Raw genomic sequence first — 20,533 nt, forward strand, 5'->3', positions numbered from 1 at the left:
AAAAACATTAATCTTCACCTCAGGTTAACAACAATGGCTTCTGTATACTTTGGTTCAGATTTTGTCTAGATAGTAATGACTATTAGACAGCATTAAGTATTTGACAGTTTAAGGCTGTTCAAAATAGAAGTTTTAAAAAGCAAGGACTTGCCAGGTGGTGCATGCCTTTAATCCCAGCACTCAGGAGGCAGAGGCAGGTGGATCTCTGTCAGGCCAACCTGGTCTATATTTTGATGAGTTCTAGGACATGCAGTACAACATAGAAAGTTCCTGTTTAAAAACAAAAACAACAAAAATAGCCAAACAAACAAACACCATCCACCCACCAAACCAAGCTAAACAAACAAAAAAATAGAACCAAGACTCTCCTCTTCTTGAGATAGAAAAAGTGACTGCATTTAATTGTCTTAAAGTTTACATTGACTTTCTGTTGAGTTGATTTAAAGTATTGAGAAAGACAGTGGGTCCTTAGCACCATATGTCTGAGAGCATCTTTAAGAACATTACAGCTGGGCTGGCATTTGATGTGTTGAAGTAGTCCTCTTCATCTCTAGCACATACGTATGTTTGTGTCTGCTTCATTCTACTTTAGTCTCTTTTCTTTATGCAGGTGTATTTGTGAGCCTTTCCTTACCTTGGTAACCATTTGGACAGCTTCTTGTATGTGTTTCTTTTCTTTTCACTATACTGCTTGGAGACTTACTGATTCGGTAAAGTAGAATGTTCTAGCTGCTGTTAACACTGACTGGCCTGATCTTCCTCTTCAGGATTTGGTGTTGTTGTGGCTTCCCTCAGAGCCTGCAGGCTTCTGATTTCTTCAGCATTGCCTCTTTCCTCTGTTTCCCAACTTTCATTCTCAGCACCAAGGAGGTTCCCAGTTGTACTTCCTGTCCTTTGTTAACCTCTGAAGCAGTAAACTTTGCACAAGAAGGTTCCTTACACTCTTGAACTTCCCAGCCTCCATAAAGAACTTTCCTTCATGGCATCCATAGCCTCTACAAGGAAAGCCACAGCAAGCCACCTGCCACCCAAAGATGGGGTGGAGTAGGATATTGGAAGGAGGTGGTGGCAGCAGCTCTTTGCTTCTTTATTGTTCCTACACCTGAAAAAGTCAAAATTGCTGTGCTAAAGATCCTCTGCATTTTTCTTCTACTCTAAAGAATTGGAATTAAAAGAAAATTGGAATTTTTGTCTCTAGTGCAGGTGGAAGTAGAATTTTTGGCATCAGAATATGTACTTTTGGCTTAATTTAGTTTTGAGAGAGGATCTTCCTGTGTTGCCCAAGCTGACCTGAGCCTCATGGTCCTCCTGTCCTAGCTTCTCAAGGACTACAGATGTATTCTTTGCCTGCTCTGCAGTCCTACCTCCACCTGCTTTACGATGGGAGGTTATAAGCACTGTTGAGCTTGAAAATCTACACAAACTTCTCATCTGTGAGAATTATTTCCTAGCCTTGTGCCTTGCCTGATCTGAACACTTCCTTATTCTTCATGGATTCTGTGCCAGCCTCCTCCACTTCCTATTCTCCTTCCCTCGAGTAGGTGAATTTTTAGATTTGGACTATGGCAGGTAGATTTTCTGCTTTTGTTTCCTTGGTTTGGTTTGTTGCCGTTGCTGTTTAGAGTATAGGGGATGGACAGTAGCTCTCAGCTTCTCTCGGAACTCCTCTCACAGCTCTGTCAGTCTGGAAACGAGCTCTGTGTGGATTTCTTACTCAGCTAAGAAATGAGCCTGAAGAACCAATGCAAGAGGAATGGCTTTTTTCCCCCTTAGAACAATAAAAGCTCTCTCAGGGGTACACTTCAGCTCCTCTTAACTGGGATGTCTCAGTTGTGAGCAAATGCTACTAGAGTACCCAAGAATGCTTAGGGAAGGAATCTTGACATTTGACACTGCTAATGTTCCTAAATTTCTGAATGAAGTTACTATCACTAATACTTGGGTCTTAAAGGATAATTGGCCAGTAGGAGCTGGAGGTACAGATGCATTAAATCCTTTAAGTCTGACTGGTTTTACTTCTGTCATTGACTGGACAAAGTGGTGTGCACCTGTAATCTTAGCATTCAGCAGGGTGATGTAGGAGTATCAGATGTTCAAGGCCAGCCTAGGCTATAAAGGGATAGCCTGCCGCCCCCCCCCCCAAAAAAAGAAAAAAAACCCAGCAAGACAAGGTGACACAGTTATTTGTTTTTTAGTGTGTACACTTATACATGTGAGTATGGATGTGTGATGCAGGTGCACATGTGCCTCAGCAGGAATGTATAAATCAGAGAACAGTCTATATCTTTCTCTACAATATGTCCTTCTTAAACAAAACAAATAAACAAAAAACATTTATTTTGGGAATGGAAAGGTGGTTCCAAGGTAGGAGCACATTCTGCTCTAGTAGAGGACCAAAGTTTAGTTCCCAGCACTTATATCAGGTAGTCTTAGATTACCAGGAACTCTAGATCCAGGGGTTCTGATGTCCTCTTCTGGCCTCTGTGAGAACCTGTGTACATGTGGCAAACATGCATTTATTCAGGCGCCCATATAAACACATGCAATTAAAATAAACAAATAATGTAAAATTTTTAATATTTATTTTGACCTGAGATCCTGACGCACCTTTAATCTCACCCAGTAGTAGAGAAGCAGGGACTGACAAATACATGTAAGTTTGTGGCCAGCCCGGTTTACATAGTGAGTTCCAGGCCAGGCCAGCTAAGCTCAGGGCGGTGTGGTATATGCTTTCAAGGACAGCCTGGTCTACAGAGTGAGTCACAAGACAGCCAGGGTTACACAGAAGGAAAAAATGAAACCAAACCAAAAAAACAAAAAAAAAAAAAAACAAAAAAAAAACAAAAAAAAAAAAAACAAACAAACCCCGAAACCCTTTTACAATAAGTTTTTATAAGTAGATTCATCCAGGACTCTAAGAACAATTAGGATTATCTGGGAGTATTGCCCTTAGAATTGTGTTCATTTCTCGCAACATGCTTTCTTAACATTGTAAACAGAATTGCTATTTGGTAACGTCAGTTGTAGTTTTATAGGGTTTTGCCATTGTACTGCTTCTCATCCCTGATAAAACCAGATCATATGACTGAATTAGCAAAGAATCTCTTGGATTCGATTTCCTGGTCTTTGTAACACATTTTGCATAGTTGTCTTGTGGGAACCCATAGTCTAAGAATGTTTGTGTTATTAGACTCAGGTATGGAATGATGGCATGGACATACCCCAGTGTTTTGACTTTACGGGAGAGAGACTAAAAGCAGGGCAGGGTCCAGGAGCAAAGCTCAGGCAGCACCGACTTAAGCATGTCCTTGCATTACACTGCTGCACCTTGAGTTTAACAGCACATCTTTTGTGATCTGAGACATAATTTGTAATCAAAAAAGGTAAATGACTCTCATTGGACTTTTTAATACAGGAAGGAAGGAACCAGTGTCAATAGTTTACAGGAAAATTTATAAAACACACAAAAACCAATGTTGGAATTTACTTACAGTTAATAATCAGCTACATTTTAAAAAATTTTTTATATATTTCTTTGGACAAAAATCACTTGCATTACCCTCGGTATTCAACTCACAAAATTATAGAATAGCTTAGAGGCAGGAGAAGATGGAGATAGCTCAGAATGGGTTAGACAGGACACCCAGTAATCCCCTCCCATTTCAGCATGTGTCATAACCTTTGTTCCAGAGTGTCCTAGATGGCCAGCCTTCAGCTGCTAAACCTATTTTTTTTTTTAATCAGCTCAGTCAAACATTAGTTATGGCTTTAGGGATGATTCAAGAAGATGGTTGGTTCTGCAGTTTTCTGTTTCTGATTGAAACTCACATCCTGAGGAGACTGTAGTGTGTGTGTGTGTGTGTGTGTGTGTGTGTGTCTGTGTCTGTGTGTGTCTGTGTGTCTGTGTGTGTCTGTGTGTCTGTGTCTGTGTTGGAGGATGCCCTTAGCCATCCTCTTATTGCCTACTGCTTTTTTGTAGAAGTGTGAAGTGTGGGAGGGAGGTATTGTTTTTCTAACTGTCACACAGTACCAGACGGGCTGGCTACCCTTGCTTTTGTTGATACTAGATCTTGGGAATGTAAACATGACTCACACATCCTAACTTTCTGTTCCTTTTTCTTAGGTTTTCTTACAGAGACTGGAAAAACCAGAGCAAGTACTATTTTTTCTGCAGGAACTGAGTCTGCCTTCCAAGTTACACAGATCAGAATTATGGTAATTTATTTTTCTCCACCTTCTTTAAGTAGTGGTACTACTCTTCAAAGGTGAAATAGGGGCTGGGGAGATGGCTCAGCAGTTACTAGCACTAGGTGCTCTTCCAGAGGACCTGAGTTCAATTCCCAGCAACCTCATGATAACCCACCATGTCGAACCAGGCATGCATGTGGTACATATCTGCAAGCAATATGTATAAAATAATAGAAGTTTTTAAGCAGTTGAACTAGGCATGGTAGAACACACTCTAATCCTAGCACTCAAGAGGCAGAGGCAATGGATTTCTGTGAATTTAAAGCCAGCCTGTTTTACGTAGTGACTTCTAGGACAACCAGAGCTACATAGAGAGACCCAGTTTGTTTGTTTTTGTTTGTTTTAAGAAAGCGATGTGGGTTATATTTCCAGAGGTCGTTGCCTATCATTGGGTCTCCAGTAATTGTCTTCTCTGTCTCAGTCCTCTAGCAGAGGGCAAGTGTACACATTTAGATCCAGTCTTAAGTCTCGTGACTCTGCAGGTGGAGAGCCAAGCTAACAAACATTTTGTAGGAAATAGCCCCCTTACTTGCAGGGCGTAGAAACTTGGAATATTGTTTTATTGGTTCCACTGTGTTGTATCTTACCTATGTCAACTGGAGACAAATCAGCAGAGAACGTTTGCCTCTGTTCCCAGGTTCGCCGTGGTGGCATTGGTGCTCAGTGTGGGCTAGTATTTGCCTATAACTCGCCGTCTGAGAAGTTTCATGCAGAAGAACACTTCAAACGGTTTGAAAAATATGACAAATGGAAGCTCCAAGACCTGAGGCAGTTTGTGAAAAGCAGGTACAACCCAGAGAAAAAATTGTGTGTCAATAAAATTGAATGTGCTTGCTTGCTGGGGTGTGGTACTACATACTTTAATCCCAGCATTTAAGGAAGCAAGTGGACCTTTGTGAGTTTGAGGTTAGCCTCATCTACATAATGAGTTCTAGGCTAGCCATTACTACATAGTAAGATCCTGTCTTAAAAAAAAAAAAAGAATGTATCTTTATTGTTGAATTATGCTTATAGAAAAGGTGCCAGTATCCTACCACAGAGGCCAGAAGTCATTGTTACTTTCTAAAAGCGTGAGTACAGAGGTGTGTTAGCTTGTGTATAACTTATTACTTGGCCCTAACTGTGACAAGGGTCTTGAGATTGGCTGGGGAGTGATACCTGCCTTAGCCGCAGCCTGAGTCTCACCTGACCACTGAAAGATTTATGCTGTCCTGCACCCTTCTGTTGGTCAAGTGTTTAAAAAAATTTTTTAAATGGGTGTTTTGTATAGTGATGTTTTTTAAGAATTCTGGAATTTTGGGTTCTTTTAAAAAATGCAGAAATAGTTTTTTAAGAATGTGCTTTTGTTTTAATCCCAGGTATAGGGATATGGGGCTACTTCAAACTATCCACAGCAACTGATCATGATTTGTCTTGTGCTCTAGCAGAAATGTGGTTTTGCCAGATGCAGATAATTTCTGTGATTGTGTGACTTCAGTATTCTGGGAACTTTTCAGAGGGCACATAAATTCGAGTGCCCTAAGAGGCAGGGTCAGTGGCTATTGGTCATTTAGGGAAGTTGGTTGCAGTTTATTAGTAGCCGTGGTCAAGAAAGAAATTAGATTCAGGGATTTTCCTAATTATTCTCTCCCCTCTATCTTTGTTTCTCTTCTACCCAGTGATAGGGGGTAAAACTGGGGGAGTTAGGATAAAGAATGGGAAAAAGAAGAACCCATGAAGTAGCAAAGACCAGCTACAGTTCTGTGGTATGTAAATACATACACCATGTGCATGCCTGCTGCCCATGAAGACCAGAGACTGCTGGATCCCTAGATCAGGAGTTATGAGTGATTGTGAGCTGTCATAAGAACCAAACCTAGGTCTTGTGAAAGAACAAATGCTGTTAACAAACTCTCATTGAAAATACTTCTTCAACATATATTCTGACTGGTCCTGATACATTGAAGGTCCTGCAGTGGAAAAAGTACCAAAGGGGGCACTGTAGAGACTGTAGCATCTTCCTGCCAGGAGACAGTGTTGACTGTAATGCATGCAGTTCAGGAAACTTCTGGGAGCAGATAGCAGGCCTTACTTGAGGAGAAACATAGACCTGGGCCAGCGAGCAGTGTTGTGATGTTTCTGAAGTGTTGTGTTAAAACACTAAGTAGGTGCTTGAAGAAGTAGTGTGTGGTTTGAGCAGAGAGATGAGTAGGCATCAGGACCTATAGGTAGAACGTAGACAGGGAAGGAACTGGTGATTATATGGCTGAGTGATACGGTTGGAAAGAATGCAAGGGACAGAGCTGGAGAGCTGGGAGAGGCCAGGTCAGTAAAAATGTCTCTGTTTGAGGTCTTAGTTTATCTTTGAAGCACATGTGTATGACTGAGTAGAGAGCAGGAGAGGAAAGGAGGCTGGGCAGCACCAAGTTCATGGTGTGAGGTCTGGGCAAGTGGAGAACTTCGTAATACCCTTCTCTGAGATACAACATGCCCCAGGGAGAAGCAGGATTATGGGAAGACAGCTCAATGTTAGCCATCTTGGTAAGACTTTGAGATGTCTTACGGCCAGTAAGACAAACAGATCAGCAGCTTAGAAGAGACTCTTGTTTTGTAGGGACAAACATGACAGTCTTTGAAATATTCATTAAAAATATAGGATCCAGTTATGGTGCCCCATGACTGTAATCCAGCATTTAGGAAGCTGAGGTAAGATTGCTGGAATTCAAGCCCTACCTATGCTACAGATAAAGACCTTGTCTCACACAAAACTAAAGAAAAGTGTAGAGATAGTAGAGATGGCTCTGGAGGACTGTGGACTAGACAGACATGGTCATCCTGACGAGCAGCACTAGTTAAGAGACACACAAAACCCAGACAGAGAATGGGGGCAACCCAGGCTATACTCTCAGGAATTAGGGAATGGGTGGATATGGGTCATTAAGATGAAGGCTTAAAGTAGACATAGCCACAGAGGTTATTGATGACCCATCAGATAGTATTGCCCTCCTTGTTAGTGATAGGAAGCTGCAACTGTGTATCAGAGCCATTGGACTTGCCTTCTGTGCTATTGTATTTCCCAGGGTTAGCAGCAGTCTTAAAATATGGCCCAGTATGTGCTACTTAAGTATAAATGTGCATACAAGTCACTAGGGGGTCATGTGAAAATATAGGTCTGATTCAGTAGTTATAGAAAAGACCTAAGACTTCTTTTTCTTTCTTCCTCTTTCTTTTCTTCCTCTTTCTTCATTGTTTGTTTTGTTCATGATTTGTTTTTTGAGATTAGGTCTTACTAGTTTGGTTAGATTAGAACTCACTGTAAGGCCAGGCTGGTCTTGACCTTGCAACACTTTTTCTGCCTCAGCTTCCTGTGTGCTAGGCTTACAGGTTCCATCATCACACCTAGCATGGTTTCCTTTTTAATAATGGCTACAGGTACCACCTGATTTTAAGTAACTATGTTCTGCAGGCTGGGTTTTTTTTTTTTTTTTTTTAACCTAAATACAAGCTTATTTGTTAGTCCCTTAATGATTTGATCGTTTCTAGCCTGAGTTATTCTTCAATATAGGCCAACTAAGTTGGCCTACATATACAGTCAGTCTCTCTCCAGTTGGAAATAACATTTCCTTGACGGTTTTTTTTTTTTTTTTTCTTTTTCTTTTTTTGTGTGTGTGTTCTACTGGCACTATGTTCTGGGGTCAGCACCTGCCCGCTGTACAGTGTGGTTTAGTGAGCGAGCGAGCGAGCTTGCTTCTCCAGTGCCTGACTCTGCCAGCTTTCTAGATTGCAGACTTTTTGAATAGACTTTCTGCCAGGCATGGTGGCAGGAGGTTAGGAAGAGATTGAGAACTCAAGGCCAGTCTGGGCTACATAGCTGAGGATAGAACCAAATTTTCACATATGCTGGGCACATGTGCCACTGAAATAGTATGCCCTCAAAGAATACATTTAAAATTCTTCAAACATACATTTTGGATGAGACCCATTACCATTTTGGACTTAGCAAATTCCACCTGTTCTGTTGTGGTCAATTATACCACAAAAGATTTCTACCAAGAAATACTTGTGTGAGGAAGAAAATAATTGTTTTCTTTGTTCTAGATCCTGTTGTACATTTTCTTCACTTTTCCCTACAGTTATCTCTGGTCACTTGTCATGCTTATACAGTGTGCTGTTAGTTCAGGCCAAGTAGTATGGGATTTTAAGGATGGAAACTTGAAGCCAGGCATGGTGGCCTTCAATCTCAGCATTTGGGAGGCAGAGGCAAGCAAATGTCTATTAGATCAGGTCCAACCTGGTCTACATAGTGAGTTCCAGAATAGCTAAGGCTACCTAGTGAGACTGTCTTCAACCAACCAACCAACCAACCAACGCACCCACCCACCCACCAACCAACCAACCAAGAATGGTACTTGAAAGAGTGCCTGCTGAAGAGGGAGCAGCACTTACTCATCAGCTTTTGAAGAGCAGCATGCCGTTATCCTTTGTTTTAAGGATGGAATGCTTCCTTTGGAGGACTTGGTAATCAACAGAGGTCTGTGAAGGCTGAGATTTGAGAGCTCCAGGATCTGAAGCACCAACCCTTCAGCTGTTTGTACATGGCTCAGACCTCAGGCTAGTTATGTACAAGTTAGTCAGACCTAGGGAAGGGAAGCCACTCTTGCCTCTTCCTCAGTGCTTACCAGAAATGCTCATCCTGGTATGTCACTCCTGCATCTCACTGGAAATGCCTGACTTAAGTGCCATTTGGATGAGGCCTTGTCAGTCTCTGGAAAATGTCTATGATTACACTTGTATTCGCAGGATTGGTTGCTCATCTGATGACCTTGGAGAAGATGATCCTATTGGCTGGTTTGAGCTAGAAGAAGAGTGGGATGAAGCAGATGTCAAGTTACAGCAGTGCAGAGTTGCCAAAGTAAGCAGTATCCACTTTGCCCTTCGTTCTCCCCTTCTACAAATATTGCACCAGCCCTGAGCCAACACTGGGACATTAGAGGGAGTGGGAGAGACAGATGTGATATGACTGTGACAGAGGGAGATTTAACCCAGCCTGGACTTCACCAGAGAAGACTCACTGAAAGAGAGTGTGAAATCATTCAAGTGCTGGGTCATAATCTTTAGCTTGGCCGAGATGTGTCAGAAAGGCTGACTGCAGTGAGTAGGACACAGCCATAAATGCAAGATGACTGGGTTTGCTACCCCAGTTCTGAGAGTAGTGACTGCCTGGCCATGCCGTTTACCTTAGTTAAGAGTAAATCTTTGAGTAGATAAGGGACTTCAGAGCGCTCTTCAAAGTTCACACACAGTATGTGCTCAGTGCACATCTGTGCATTTGAGTAATAGATTTCAGAAAGGCCTTTATTACCAGTGAGGTGCTCAGTAGGTAAAGACACTAGCTGCCAATCCCAGGACCTCAGTTTGATCTGGGACCAAAATAGCAGAAGGAGAGAACCAACTCCTTCAGTTTGTCCTCTCACCTCCACGAGCACACTGTGAGATGCATGTTCCCACATGCATAAAATAAATAAATGCAATGTAAAACTAGAAATAAGGCAGCATGGCCTTTGTGAAAGGAACTTTCCCTTTAAGGAGCAGTTTGCACCAAAGCTTAACTTTGGGAATACCTTTGCTTTGTTTGCGCAGATAAAAGTGTATCTGCTTTCAGCGCATGAGTTGTACATGCTACTTGGGAAACTTGAAGTGATTACTTAGGACATTGACTGTTTTTATCGAATATGTTTTTTGTCTCAAAAAGCAAACATACTTCTCTCACTCCTGCCTGGTTTTTGCCTTTCAGAAGGCCACTGCTCTTAGTATGATCTTAACAAAATCTGACCTGTTCTGTATTTTGTCTTTTTTTCTGTTGGCTGAAGATGCTGAATTTATTCTGTGTCCCCAGTACTGGGCATAATGATCCTTTATAAAATATTTGCTAAAACCAAGAGGAACTTTCCTTAAAAAAAAAAAAGGCTGTTCAGTCTTCTTTCATTGTACTTAGGGATTCCAAACCCTTTTCTTAGGTCTCTTTTATCCTTTCTAGTTCTTGATGGTGAAGTTCCTCTGCACCCGCCAGGAGTCAGCTGAGCGGTTGGGTGTGCAAGGTTTGAGTATCAGTGGGTACCTCCGGCCTGCAAGGGCAGAAGCAGAACAAAGCATCCTCTATGCCCACTGCAAGAGGGACACAGAGAATATCTGTGGGGCCACCCTGCTTCTTAGAACCCTGCAGTTCATCCAGCAGCTCGCCCATGACCTGGTAGGCTTTCTTCCAACATTATACAGCACTGCTCTAGGAGAGATGGCTGACAGTGTTAAGGGAGGTGGGCAACCTTTAAAAAGTGATGGCAGTATTGATGAATGCAACAGATATTCTTTCTACTGCACAAAAACACAAAAGGGCTGGAGACAATGGGTTTTGGCACCAGTCTGTGGAATACGACATGACATTGGGCTACGTTGTAAGGTCTCCTGGAGTATACCTGCAGACACATGATAGGTCCCCACCTGTGCTTGCCCAGGGTCGGCAAACACAGCAGCATCACAAGATCTGTTCTTTCAATCTTAGAATTACTTTTCACATCTGGAGGCAGGTTTCATTCAGTAAATGGACTAAACTATCAGGATTTGAATTTGAAATATTTGGGGTTTCGATGTTGACTTTTACAGTTACTAGTATCTAAAACTAGTATCTAAATCTAGTAAAAAAAAAAAAAAAAAACCAAAAAAAAAACCCAAAAAAAACTAAAAACAGTATCTGTTCACCCAAGGGAGTCATACTGCCATCACTATGGAGCTTTAGGGAAGCACTTGTATATGTGTGTGTGTGTGTGTGTGTGTGTGTGTGTGTGTGTGTGTGTGTGTGTGTGTAGCAGTGTGAACCCTTAGCTTTCTTTTCAGTACACAAGAGGCTGTTGAGCCAGTGTGTATATGGTGTTTGGGTCTCTGTTCACTAAGAACTTTTATCACAGCAAAAAAGAGAAAGAGGCCTAGAGGTAGCAGCTAGGTTACAACAGAGTACAGCCCACATGTAGGGAAGTCAGGACAATCCTGGGCACCACTATCATATAAAGCTTGGTCAGAGAGGCTGTGTGACCATGTATGTACTAGTGTTACATTTACTTTTCCATGTGCATGTGCACACACACAGAGACACACAGACACACATGCACACACAGATCCACATACACACATAGATACACACAAAGATACATATAGACACAAACATATACATATAAACATACACACATACATACAGACAAATGTACATAGATGCACACATATATAGACACACATACACACATTTCTGAGTTGTATGAAAATTTCACTCAGGAGGGACATCTCATGTAACCATAGCAAGTTAATGAGATATCTCTATGTTTCTCTAAATATATATTTTTTAATTTTACTTTTTTTCTTGTCTTTATCATTTTTAGGTGCAGCAAAAGGAAAGTGGCTTAAAATATAAGTCTTTCCTGGATTTTGCGGGTCTTGATTTGCAGATCTTCTGGAATTTTTACAGTAAATTAAAGCAAAAGTAGGTCAGAACTCGTTATAAAGTGACAATCATAAACAAAACTGAAATGGATATTTTTTTCTTCTAAGCTTTTTTTTTTTTAAATGTATTCTTCTGATTTAAAAGATTTGATTGTTGGAAATGGCCCTCAGATTCCTATAACATTTTCAGGAAGCATTTTCCCAATCATTTCCTTATTGATTATCCTCCCAACTGATAGAATAAACAGGTCAGGCATTATGGTGATGTAGGTGATGCATCTCTAATCCAAAATTACAAAATTGAAAAAAAAATTGTATGTCACATGTGGAAAATTTCACATCTCACTTCATATCATGAATCACTGAGCTAAAAATACTGTATGTCCTAGAGTAGTAACTCAGAGACACAGTGCTTACTGAGAATGCACAGGTCCTGGCTTCAGTATCTGGTGACATAGTGCTTGTAAGCATGCACAAGGCCCTGGTTTCAGTCCCCATCACTGAAAAAAATTGTATACAAAACAAATGAATTTCACATTTAAAAAATTATCCATTTGTTTATTTATGTATATGTGAGTTTATGCTCATGTGGTGGGTGTGTGAGCCTGTGTGTATGCAGAGTCCAGAAGAGAGCTTTGGGTATCACATTTTCTTAGTTAGGCTAGAACCCAATAAACCCCAGAAATCCTCCTATCTTTTTTTTTCTTACAACTTTATTTAAATAAAAGAGAGATACATGTACAGATTTTTAAAAGCATTTTGGCGTAAAACTAAGTATATTTTTGTCAGTACTTGATTTTTTTTTAAAGGTTTGAAAGTATGCATTGAAATCTTACTAGTTACAATGAGCATAAAGTACATGTAAAACAAAACATAACATGGAAATAGTCAAAGTTTTCTTGGTAAGTATAGATTAAACATAATGATTTTTAATCTCCTATCTTTTGTGCCCACCACACACACACACACACACACACACACACACACACCTTGGAGCTGGGTTACTGCATTTGTAGGTATCACCAGCTCGTTACAAGGGAACTGGAATCTGAATGCACTTCTTATTATTGTGGAGCAAGCCATCTCTCTAGCTCCATGAAGTTCATGTTTAAGTCTTGACTCCCAAGAGAGCGTTCTCTCTCCTCTCTCCTCCCCCCTTCCCTCTGATGCATGCATTCATGTGCAACTATTCCAAAATCAGGAAAAAAGTTCCTAAGTTTGAGACTCTTGTTCTGATCACAGCCTTTTAAATGAAGGACATGATTTGTCTCCTCATTTTACAGGTGAAGAAACAAAATCACAAATGTGTCTCCTTCCCCCAGTGGGCATTCAGACAGGGTCTGTTTCCAGGTGTCTGGCAACTTCCTCTGGCTTGGTGTTCCTTTACTGAATCTGATATCTTGAGGGAAGTTCTTTATAGACAGCTATATGGCTTTGGAGGGTAAACTACCTGCTCTTCTGCTCTCTGATGTTCTCTTCCTCTGCAGCCCAAGGGAAGAATGCATCTGTGCACAGACTCTTTTGCTGCAGCTCCTGCAGAGCTGCTTCTCAGTGCTTCAGAGTGACCCACAAGCTGCTTCAGAGGAGGAGAAGCCTGCAGCACAGCGCCCTGAGGGAACACAGGCTGCCAAGGAGCTCTACACACACTTATGTGATGGTAGGTGCTGGGGCACGCCTTAAATGTAACTTTACTGGTGACTATAAGCCACTTGGTGTGAGGGGTGACTATGTGAGCCAGAAAAAGATTGGCATTGTGGGACATGAACTTGCTTCTTTTCTGCCTCCCTCCCTCTATTCCTTTTCTTTCTTTTTTCCTATATCCCAGCTGGGTCTCTATATCCCAGCTGGCTTCTCACTCACTTAAGTGGTTGAGAATGATCTTCCTGTTTCTACCTGCCAGGTAATGAAATTATAGGCAATAGGAATAGGAGGAATTAAACAGTTTTAAAAATTATTTATTCACTTTAAATCCAGATCACAGCTTCCATTCCCTCCTTCCCTCCCAGCCACCCCCCCCACCTCACCTCACCCCATCCACCCTTCTCCTCAGAAAAGGGGAGGCCTCTATGAATATCAGTTAGCTTTGGCATATCAAGTTGCAGCAAGACTAGGCACATCTATTGAGGATAGACTAGGCAGCCCAGTTAGGGGAAAGGGATCCATGGGCAGGCAATGTAGTCAGAGACAGCCCCTGCTCCTGATTTAGGAGTCCCATGTGAAGACCCAGCTGCACAACTGTTACATATGTGCAGAGGGCCTAGGTCCATCCCATGTATACTCTCTGGTTGGCAACTCAGTCTCTAGGAGCCCCTGTAAACCCAGGTCAGTTGATTCTGTATGTCTTCTTGTAGTATCCTTGTCCACTCTTCCATAGGATTCCCCGAGCTCTGCTTAATGTTTGGCTTTCAGTCTCTGCATCTATTTCCATCGGTCTCTGGTGACAGTTATGTTAGGATCCTGTCTACAAGTATAGCAGAGTGTCATTAACAGTGTTCGGGGTGGGCTTCCTCTCATGGCATGGACCTCAAGTTGGGTGAGTCATTGATTGGTCCAGCCATCAAATTCTGCTCCATCTTTTACCCCTTCCCATTTTGTAGACAGGACAGATTATGAGTCTAAGGTTTTGTGGCTGGGTTGGTGTCCCAGTCTCTCCATTGGAAGTTTTGCCTAGTTACAGGAGATGGCCTGTTCATAATACATAATCCCTTATTGCTAGGAGTCTTAGCTAGGGTCACCCTCATGGATTCCTGGGAGTTTCCATTGTCCTAGGTTTCTAGTTCATCCCAGAGATTACCTCCAACCCCAGTTTACTGCCAATCCCAGTTATCTTCCAGTACCTTCTTCCTCCATCCTCCCCTGACCTCATCCCTCCTGTTTCCATTCCTACTCCCTCCCCCAGCCAGTTCCTTGCCTCCACCACCACCCACCATGTCTAATCTATTTCCCCTTTTCAGTGAGATTCAAGTGTCCCCCTTGGGCTCTCCTTGTTACTTAGCTTCTTTGGGACTGTGCATTGTAGCATGGTTATCTTGACCTTTATGACTAATACCCACTTAGAAGTTTGTGCATACCATGTGTCTTTATTTTTGCTTTTGTGTTCTCCTGGGTCTGGGTTACCTCAATCAGGTTGATCTTTTTCTTGTTCGGAAAAACTCAGTTTTATGTAGTCCTGGGCCTCAAATCCAGAGCTTCACAAATGCTAGGCAAGCACTCTGCCAACTAATTTATATCCCCAAAACAACAGGAGAATTTTGTCTGATGCCTTTTGGATTACTGTTTTGAGTTGAGGGTTTGTTCTTTTACAGCTGACTTATTCAGCCTTAGTGTTAAGACTCTGGATGTTGCCATTAGGGAGAGAGACTATAGTAGAGACATTAGCGAGACATTAGGAAGAGAGACTAGAGTAACAATTGAGGATGAAGCACATGCCACATCTGAGCATACTTTTAAGTCTTTGTCTCAAGTGCTTCTCAAGAGAACAGAGAAATCAAGATATAAAAACTTGTCCAGATAGCCTTTGTTTTCGTTATACACTAATAAAAAATAATTTACCTATACTGCTAAACCTATACAAAGAAATCGTTTGCTCTGGTACAGAGCACAGCGTGGAGAGCAGTGGGTTTGTAATCAGGTTAGTTAGGGAACAGATGCAATGTGTTAGAGCTGATCCATTGTTCTTTTTCATTAGTGGTGGATAGAGCTGATGGGGATTCCATGCCCATGGAGATCCTAAAACAAGAAGTGAGAAACACTCTTCTCAATGGGGCTGCCATCTTCTTTCCTGATCGACAGACCCGGCGAAACCAGCTCTTCACCATGATGGTAATTATGTACTGACAGTGGATTCCATGACTTAGTCTTTATCTTCTCTAAATACATGACAGTGTTTTCTGATGCACTCACTGTCTGCAGAGCTGTGTGTGAGATTTTAAAGGACAGGCACTGTGCTCAATTTGGATTTCACAGCTTGTCCTCTTGCTTAGTCAGTGTAGTTTCCACTCTTAATGACTTGCCTACAATCAAATTATGAGAAAAATTTAAAGGAATAATATATTCTTTTCCCAAATTATGAGAAAATTTTAAAGGAATAATGTAGAGAATCCTCGTCACCTAACTCTGACAGTGGCACACTCAGGCTATTCTTGTTTCATCTGTGATAGACCTCACTTACTTTTCAGTATCATTTTGAAGTATATCTCTGACCTATTTTATTCATAACTGTCTCAGTATATAATATACTAACTGAAGAAAATCTAACCGGGTTTGACTCCTCAGCTGGTTCTTCTTACCTTTCTAGGGCCCCTTTCCACATTACTCAAATTCAGTACCAGCATAAAAGGTGTTTTTCGTAGTTAAAAGCGCCATGCTGTCAAATGGAACATTTTGTACCAAGTACTCTTGCATTTGTCTGCTGGAAGCATTTGTCAGGTAGCTGAATGAATGACTTTTGTTCTTGTTAGCGTGTGTCCCACATGAAATATAGAAGACATCTGGCCATTGGAATGGTGTTAGTGTCTCTTAGCAAAGCAGCCTTGTTCCTTTCTTTCTGTCCATCTCTTCAGAGAGGGATTAGGTTGGGTATTTGTTGTTGTCTGTTTTAGCTTGGTTTTTTTTTTTTTCACTTTACACCATCATGAATTAAACAGCACTGCTAATTTTTATGTTGCTAAACAATTCTCTCTTAAGGCAACTGTGTTTATTGTGACCATCTCTTATCTTCCCAACTGCACTGTACCAAGCAGAAACCTAGGTCTTAAATCCTCTGGAATCTTCCATAGTGCCTTACACAGAAACTGGTGTTTAGGGGCTAGTGACACCTTGTTGACTTGACCACAAACATCACTGTTAAGCCATAACGTTTCCTTTCTTGTTCATCCCCAAGATCACACATGAATGTCAATATTTCAACACAAACATTCCAAAACATAAAAGTCCTGCAGTCTTTAAAAATTCAGTCTTTTTAAAAAATATTTAGTCTCTTTTAAAATCCAGAGTCTTTATAAAATTTCAAAAATCTGTTTAAAAGTTCAGAGTCAACTGTGGGTTCTTATAAAATCCAATATAAGTTAAATACTTTTGTACTTCAAGAGTGAAGAACCAGGGCACAGTCACAGAACCAGGGCAAAGCAAGCAAAACCAAACTCCAGGTGTATAAGTAACTCGATTTCTAATACTGGTATTCACTCACAATCTTCTGGGCTCCTCCAAAGGGCTTGTGTCACTTCTCTGGCTCTGCCCTCTGCAACACACACAGCTTGCCTTAGGCTCAGGTTGGCTCTACTCCACACTTGTTGCCATTCATCGCGGTCACCCCATGGTACTGCCATCTCCAAAATGCTAGGGTTTCTTGCTACAACTGGATTGCACTTTTCACCAACAGCCTCTCTTGGCCCCTCTTCATGGTGCTAAGCTCAACTCATCTCCATGATTCCTTCAGTTCTGGCTTTCAGCTGCTACTGAGTCTGTTCCTTCTCCAAGGCCTTTCTTAGCCTCTCAAAGTACAAAGTACAAAGCAGGATGGTTGCTCTTCATGACTCCATCCTGCCTTCAAAACCAGCACCGCCTGGATGATTCTTACATATTACCAAGTTAAGCTGCCATTTCAATGTACAACTTGGCCCCCTCTGGAACACAGCTTCTGTGTACTAACTTTTAAGGAAACACTTTCCCAGAAGATTTTACCCCAATGATGCTATTCTTTTCTTAATTACTGCTAATTTCTTGCTCTAGCTTACTAGCATTAATTGCCCCAGTAAAGCAAAGGTTTCACTTCATTTGGTTTGATCTCTTGGTAATCACAGCTGATTCTTCAGCCCCAGCTGACTGAAATTACAAATTCTTAACTCAAAATATTCAACATCCCTAGTAATCTTTAAGTGACTCTCAAACTTTCCACTGGAACTTCACAAGCCAGGCTTCTATCATCTGTATGTCTTTCAGCATTCTTATCTTCCAAGCTCTCACAGAACAGCTCACTAAGCTTTGAACACTCAATGGCTTTTCTAGCCCAAAGTTCCAAAGTCCGTTCTACAACCCTCCCTAAAACAAAATAGTCAGGTCCATCACAGCAATACCCTAAAATCCTGATACCAATTCCTGTTTTGGAGTTTCTGTTGCTGTGCTGAAAAGTAATGACTAAAGGAACTTGGGGAGACAGGAGCTTATTTGGCTTACACTTCCACATTGCTGTTCATCTTCGAAGGGAGTCTGGACAGGAACTCAAACAGGGCAGGAACCTGGAGACAGGAGCTGATGCAGACAGGAGGTCATGAAAGAGTGTTGCTTACTGGCTTAGTTGGATGCTTCGAGATGGTCCAGTGAGTGGGGGTATTCTTTGGTATTCTGTGCTGCTCTAAGGTTTCAAGAATGTTACGGAGTTGATTTTCTAAATGTACAGTTTCTGGTTTCCTAGAAGAATGTCACTGAGCATGAACACAAGCAGTCTCTGCAACTCACTTTCCGTTCACTCTGCACGTATTTTAGGTAAGCTTACTCTTTTTTATTTGTCAAATACTTTGGATCTTTGCAAATTTATTGTTATTGTTATTATTATTGTTATAGCTATTTCTTCTCATGTCTTTGGAATTGTGCTTTCTCTGCTAATCTAAAAAGCTTCAGTTTCTAAAGTTTCTCCTAGGTGTGAGAGTATCTAGAATAGTGATGTACTTCAAGTCCCAGTCATTATAAAAAGTTATATTTGGATCCAGTGTGGATCCCTTCTGAGTGTTTCAGTTTCTAAGGGAATTTTAAAGGTAAAAACTGTAATTGAAGGAGGTTCAGGTCTTATATTTAAATCTATATATGCAACTACAAACCAGTGTAGTGGCACATGCCTATAATTGCAGCATTCTGGCAGTGGGGACAGAAGAATCTCTGTGAGTGTAAGGCCAACCTGGGCTGCATTCATAGTGAGTTCCAGGTTTGCCTAGGTTACATATAGTAAACCCTGTCTCAAAAACAAGAGCTGGGGAGATAGCTCAGGTGGTAAAGTGCTTGCCTTGTAAGACTTGAACTCAATCCCCAGATTCTACATTAAAAAACAAAAACAGAACAGAAATGGTGATGTGACATGTAATCCTAGTGCTGGAAGGCAGAAAAAGGAAAATCCCCAGGGCTTGCTGGCTAGGCAGCCTACTTTGCATGTCCCTAACCAATGAGAGACCCTTTAGTAAGCAAACAAAGTGGGCAGTGCCTGAGGAACAGTTCACAAGGTTATCCTCTAACCACCATATACATGTACGTACACACACACACACACACACACACACACACACACACAGAGAGAGAGAGAGAGAGAGAGAGAGAGAGAGAGAGAGAGAGAGAGAGAGAGAGAGAGAGCAAAAAAGAAAAAAGCATGGGATAGTAATTATAGGAGCTGAGAGGACTTGGAAATGTGTTGTTATCAAAGATGGATCTGCATATGATAAAAGGGACAGCAGCTTGTCTTCCTGACCCCTGACATTGAAATCTGTCTATGTTCTTTTTGGGACCTTCAAGGCAGAAAACATAAAAATCCCCAGCCTGTACCCAGATGTTGACATGTTTGTGTTCTTTCAGTGATAAGGATCCAGGAGGCCTTCTGCTTTTACCTGAGAAGAGTGACCTGGCCACCATGAACACCAGTGAAGTCCTGGCGGTCATGAACACCCTCCTCTCTGTTGCTGCTCGAGAGGTACCTAGTGACAGCGATCTGTCGTCTTCCTGCTTTTAGAAGCACGGCTATGCCAGTTACCATTCCTTCCTTGTCACCATCATTTGCAGTATGATTACACCTTGATATTGACTGTTTCACCTGAGCACAGAAGTTTCCAGCCAGCCCCTGCAGACAAATTAGGAGATTTTCATTTACCTTAGCAAGGACTGAAAACGTAAGCGTGCTTGCAAAGCTTCTGTGAGCAGAGAAATGGACATCAAGTGCCCGGTAGCATTTGTCAGTGAGCCCAGCAAGATCTGATTTCTTTGTTTTCTGAAAACTTCTTTGAATTTAAAAAAAAAAATTAAGATCAGTTCATGAATTTTCAGCCCTATTAACTTGGACACTATAATCTCTTTATCTTGTGACTTAAGAATGAATCATCTTATATCGTGTGGTTGACTTAGTGTTTTTAGGTTTGTTTGTTTGTTTAGTTCATTGTTTTTTAAATGTTTTTGTTTTTTTTAATGCGGTCTTATCTAAACTAGACTAGCTTACCAAGAATGACTTCAAATGTGATTCTCCTGCTTCTGCCTCCTGTGTGCTTTGATTATAGGTGGCATGTGCCACCATACCCGGTTTATGCAATTCTGGGGATGAAAGCAGGGCTTCATGTGTGTCAGGCAACTGACATACAAAATGAGCCACATCCTAGCCCTGATCTCCTCCATCTGCAGTAGTAAGCTAGTGGGCAGTTGCTGTCTCTTGTAGCCCTTGCCGAGCATGTAGCCTAACTGAGTCACCAGTGGCCCAGCTCCATTGAGGCTGACCAGTGTCTAACTTCCATGTCTTCAAACTAACACATTTCTGTCATTACATTCATTCTGTTTTTGATGCTGTGCTTTCTGTCATTTTTCTGGACTCTTCTGCTATCCCTGAATCTTCCTTATGATGCTCATTCTAACTAATTGTTACTAATATGTGCTTTCCACCCCGGGGTAGCCGTTGCTCACTCTAGTGTCCACTCTGTTTCTGCCATTTCCCCTGCCTTGAAGCTCATCTCCATCCTTTATGTTCCTCAGATGTGAGTCTTTCTAAACTCTTGCCCTTCCCAGTCCTGCAGTCACATGCTGAGGTAGAGAACTTCAGGGATTCCCACTGGGCTTCACTCTGCTGATTGTGCTT

The 20,533-nt window shown here is 41.6% G+C and overlaps 1 protein-coding gene across 2 annotated transcripts in view; it reads left to right on the forward strand.

The window, feature by feature from the left end:
- ZZEF1 (zinc finger ZZ-type and EF-hand domain containing 1) overlaps positions 1–20,533 on the forward strand; it is a 95,776-nt gene that overhangs the window by 15,655 nt on the left and 59,588 nt on the right. For both annotated transcript variants that reach the window (XM_080923670.1, XM_080923669.1), the window contains exons 9-17: positions 4,124–4,215; positions 4,886–5,034; positions 9,028–9,139; positions 10,265–10,477; positions 11,655–11,755; positions 13,203–13,372; positions 15,404–15,537; positions 18,128–18,198; positions 19,273–19,387. In XM_080923670.1, the coding sequence (XP_080779796.1) occupies positions 4,124–4,215; positions 4,886–5,034; positions 9,028–9,139; positions 10,265–10,477; positions 11,655–11,755; positions 13,203–13,372; positions 15,404–15,537; positions 18,128–18,198; positions 19,273–19,387 (1,157 nt within the window). The remainder of the gene's footprint in view (positions 1–4,123; positions 4,216–4,885; positions 5,035–9,027; positions 9,140–10,264; positions 10,478–11,654; positions 11,756–13,202; positions 13,373–15,403; positions 15,538–18,127; positions 18,199–19,272; positions 19,388–20,533) is intronic.

This window comes from Micromys minutus (assembly GCF_963924665.1).
Source record: "Micromys minutus genome assembly, chromosome: 10".
Lineage (NCBI taxonomy): Eukaryota > Metazoa > Chordata > Mammalia > Rodentia > Muridae > Micromys > Micromys minutus.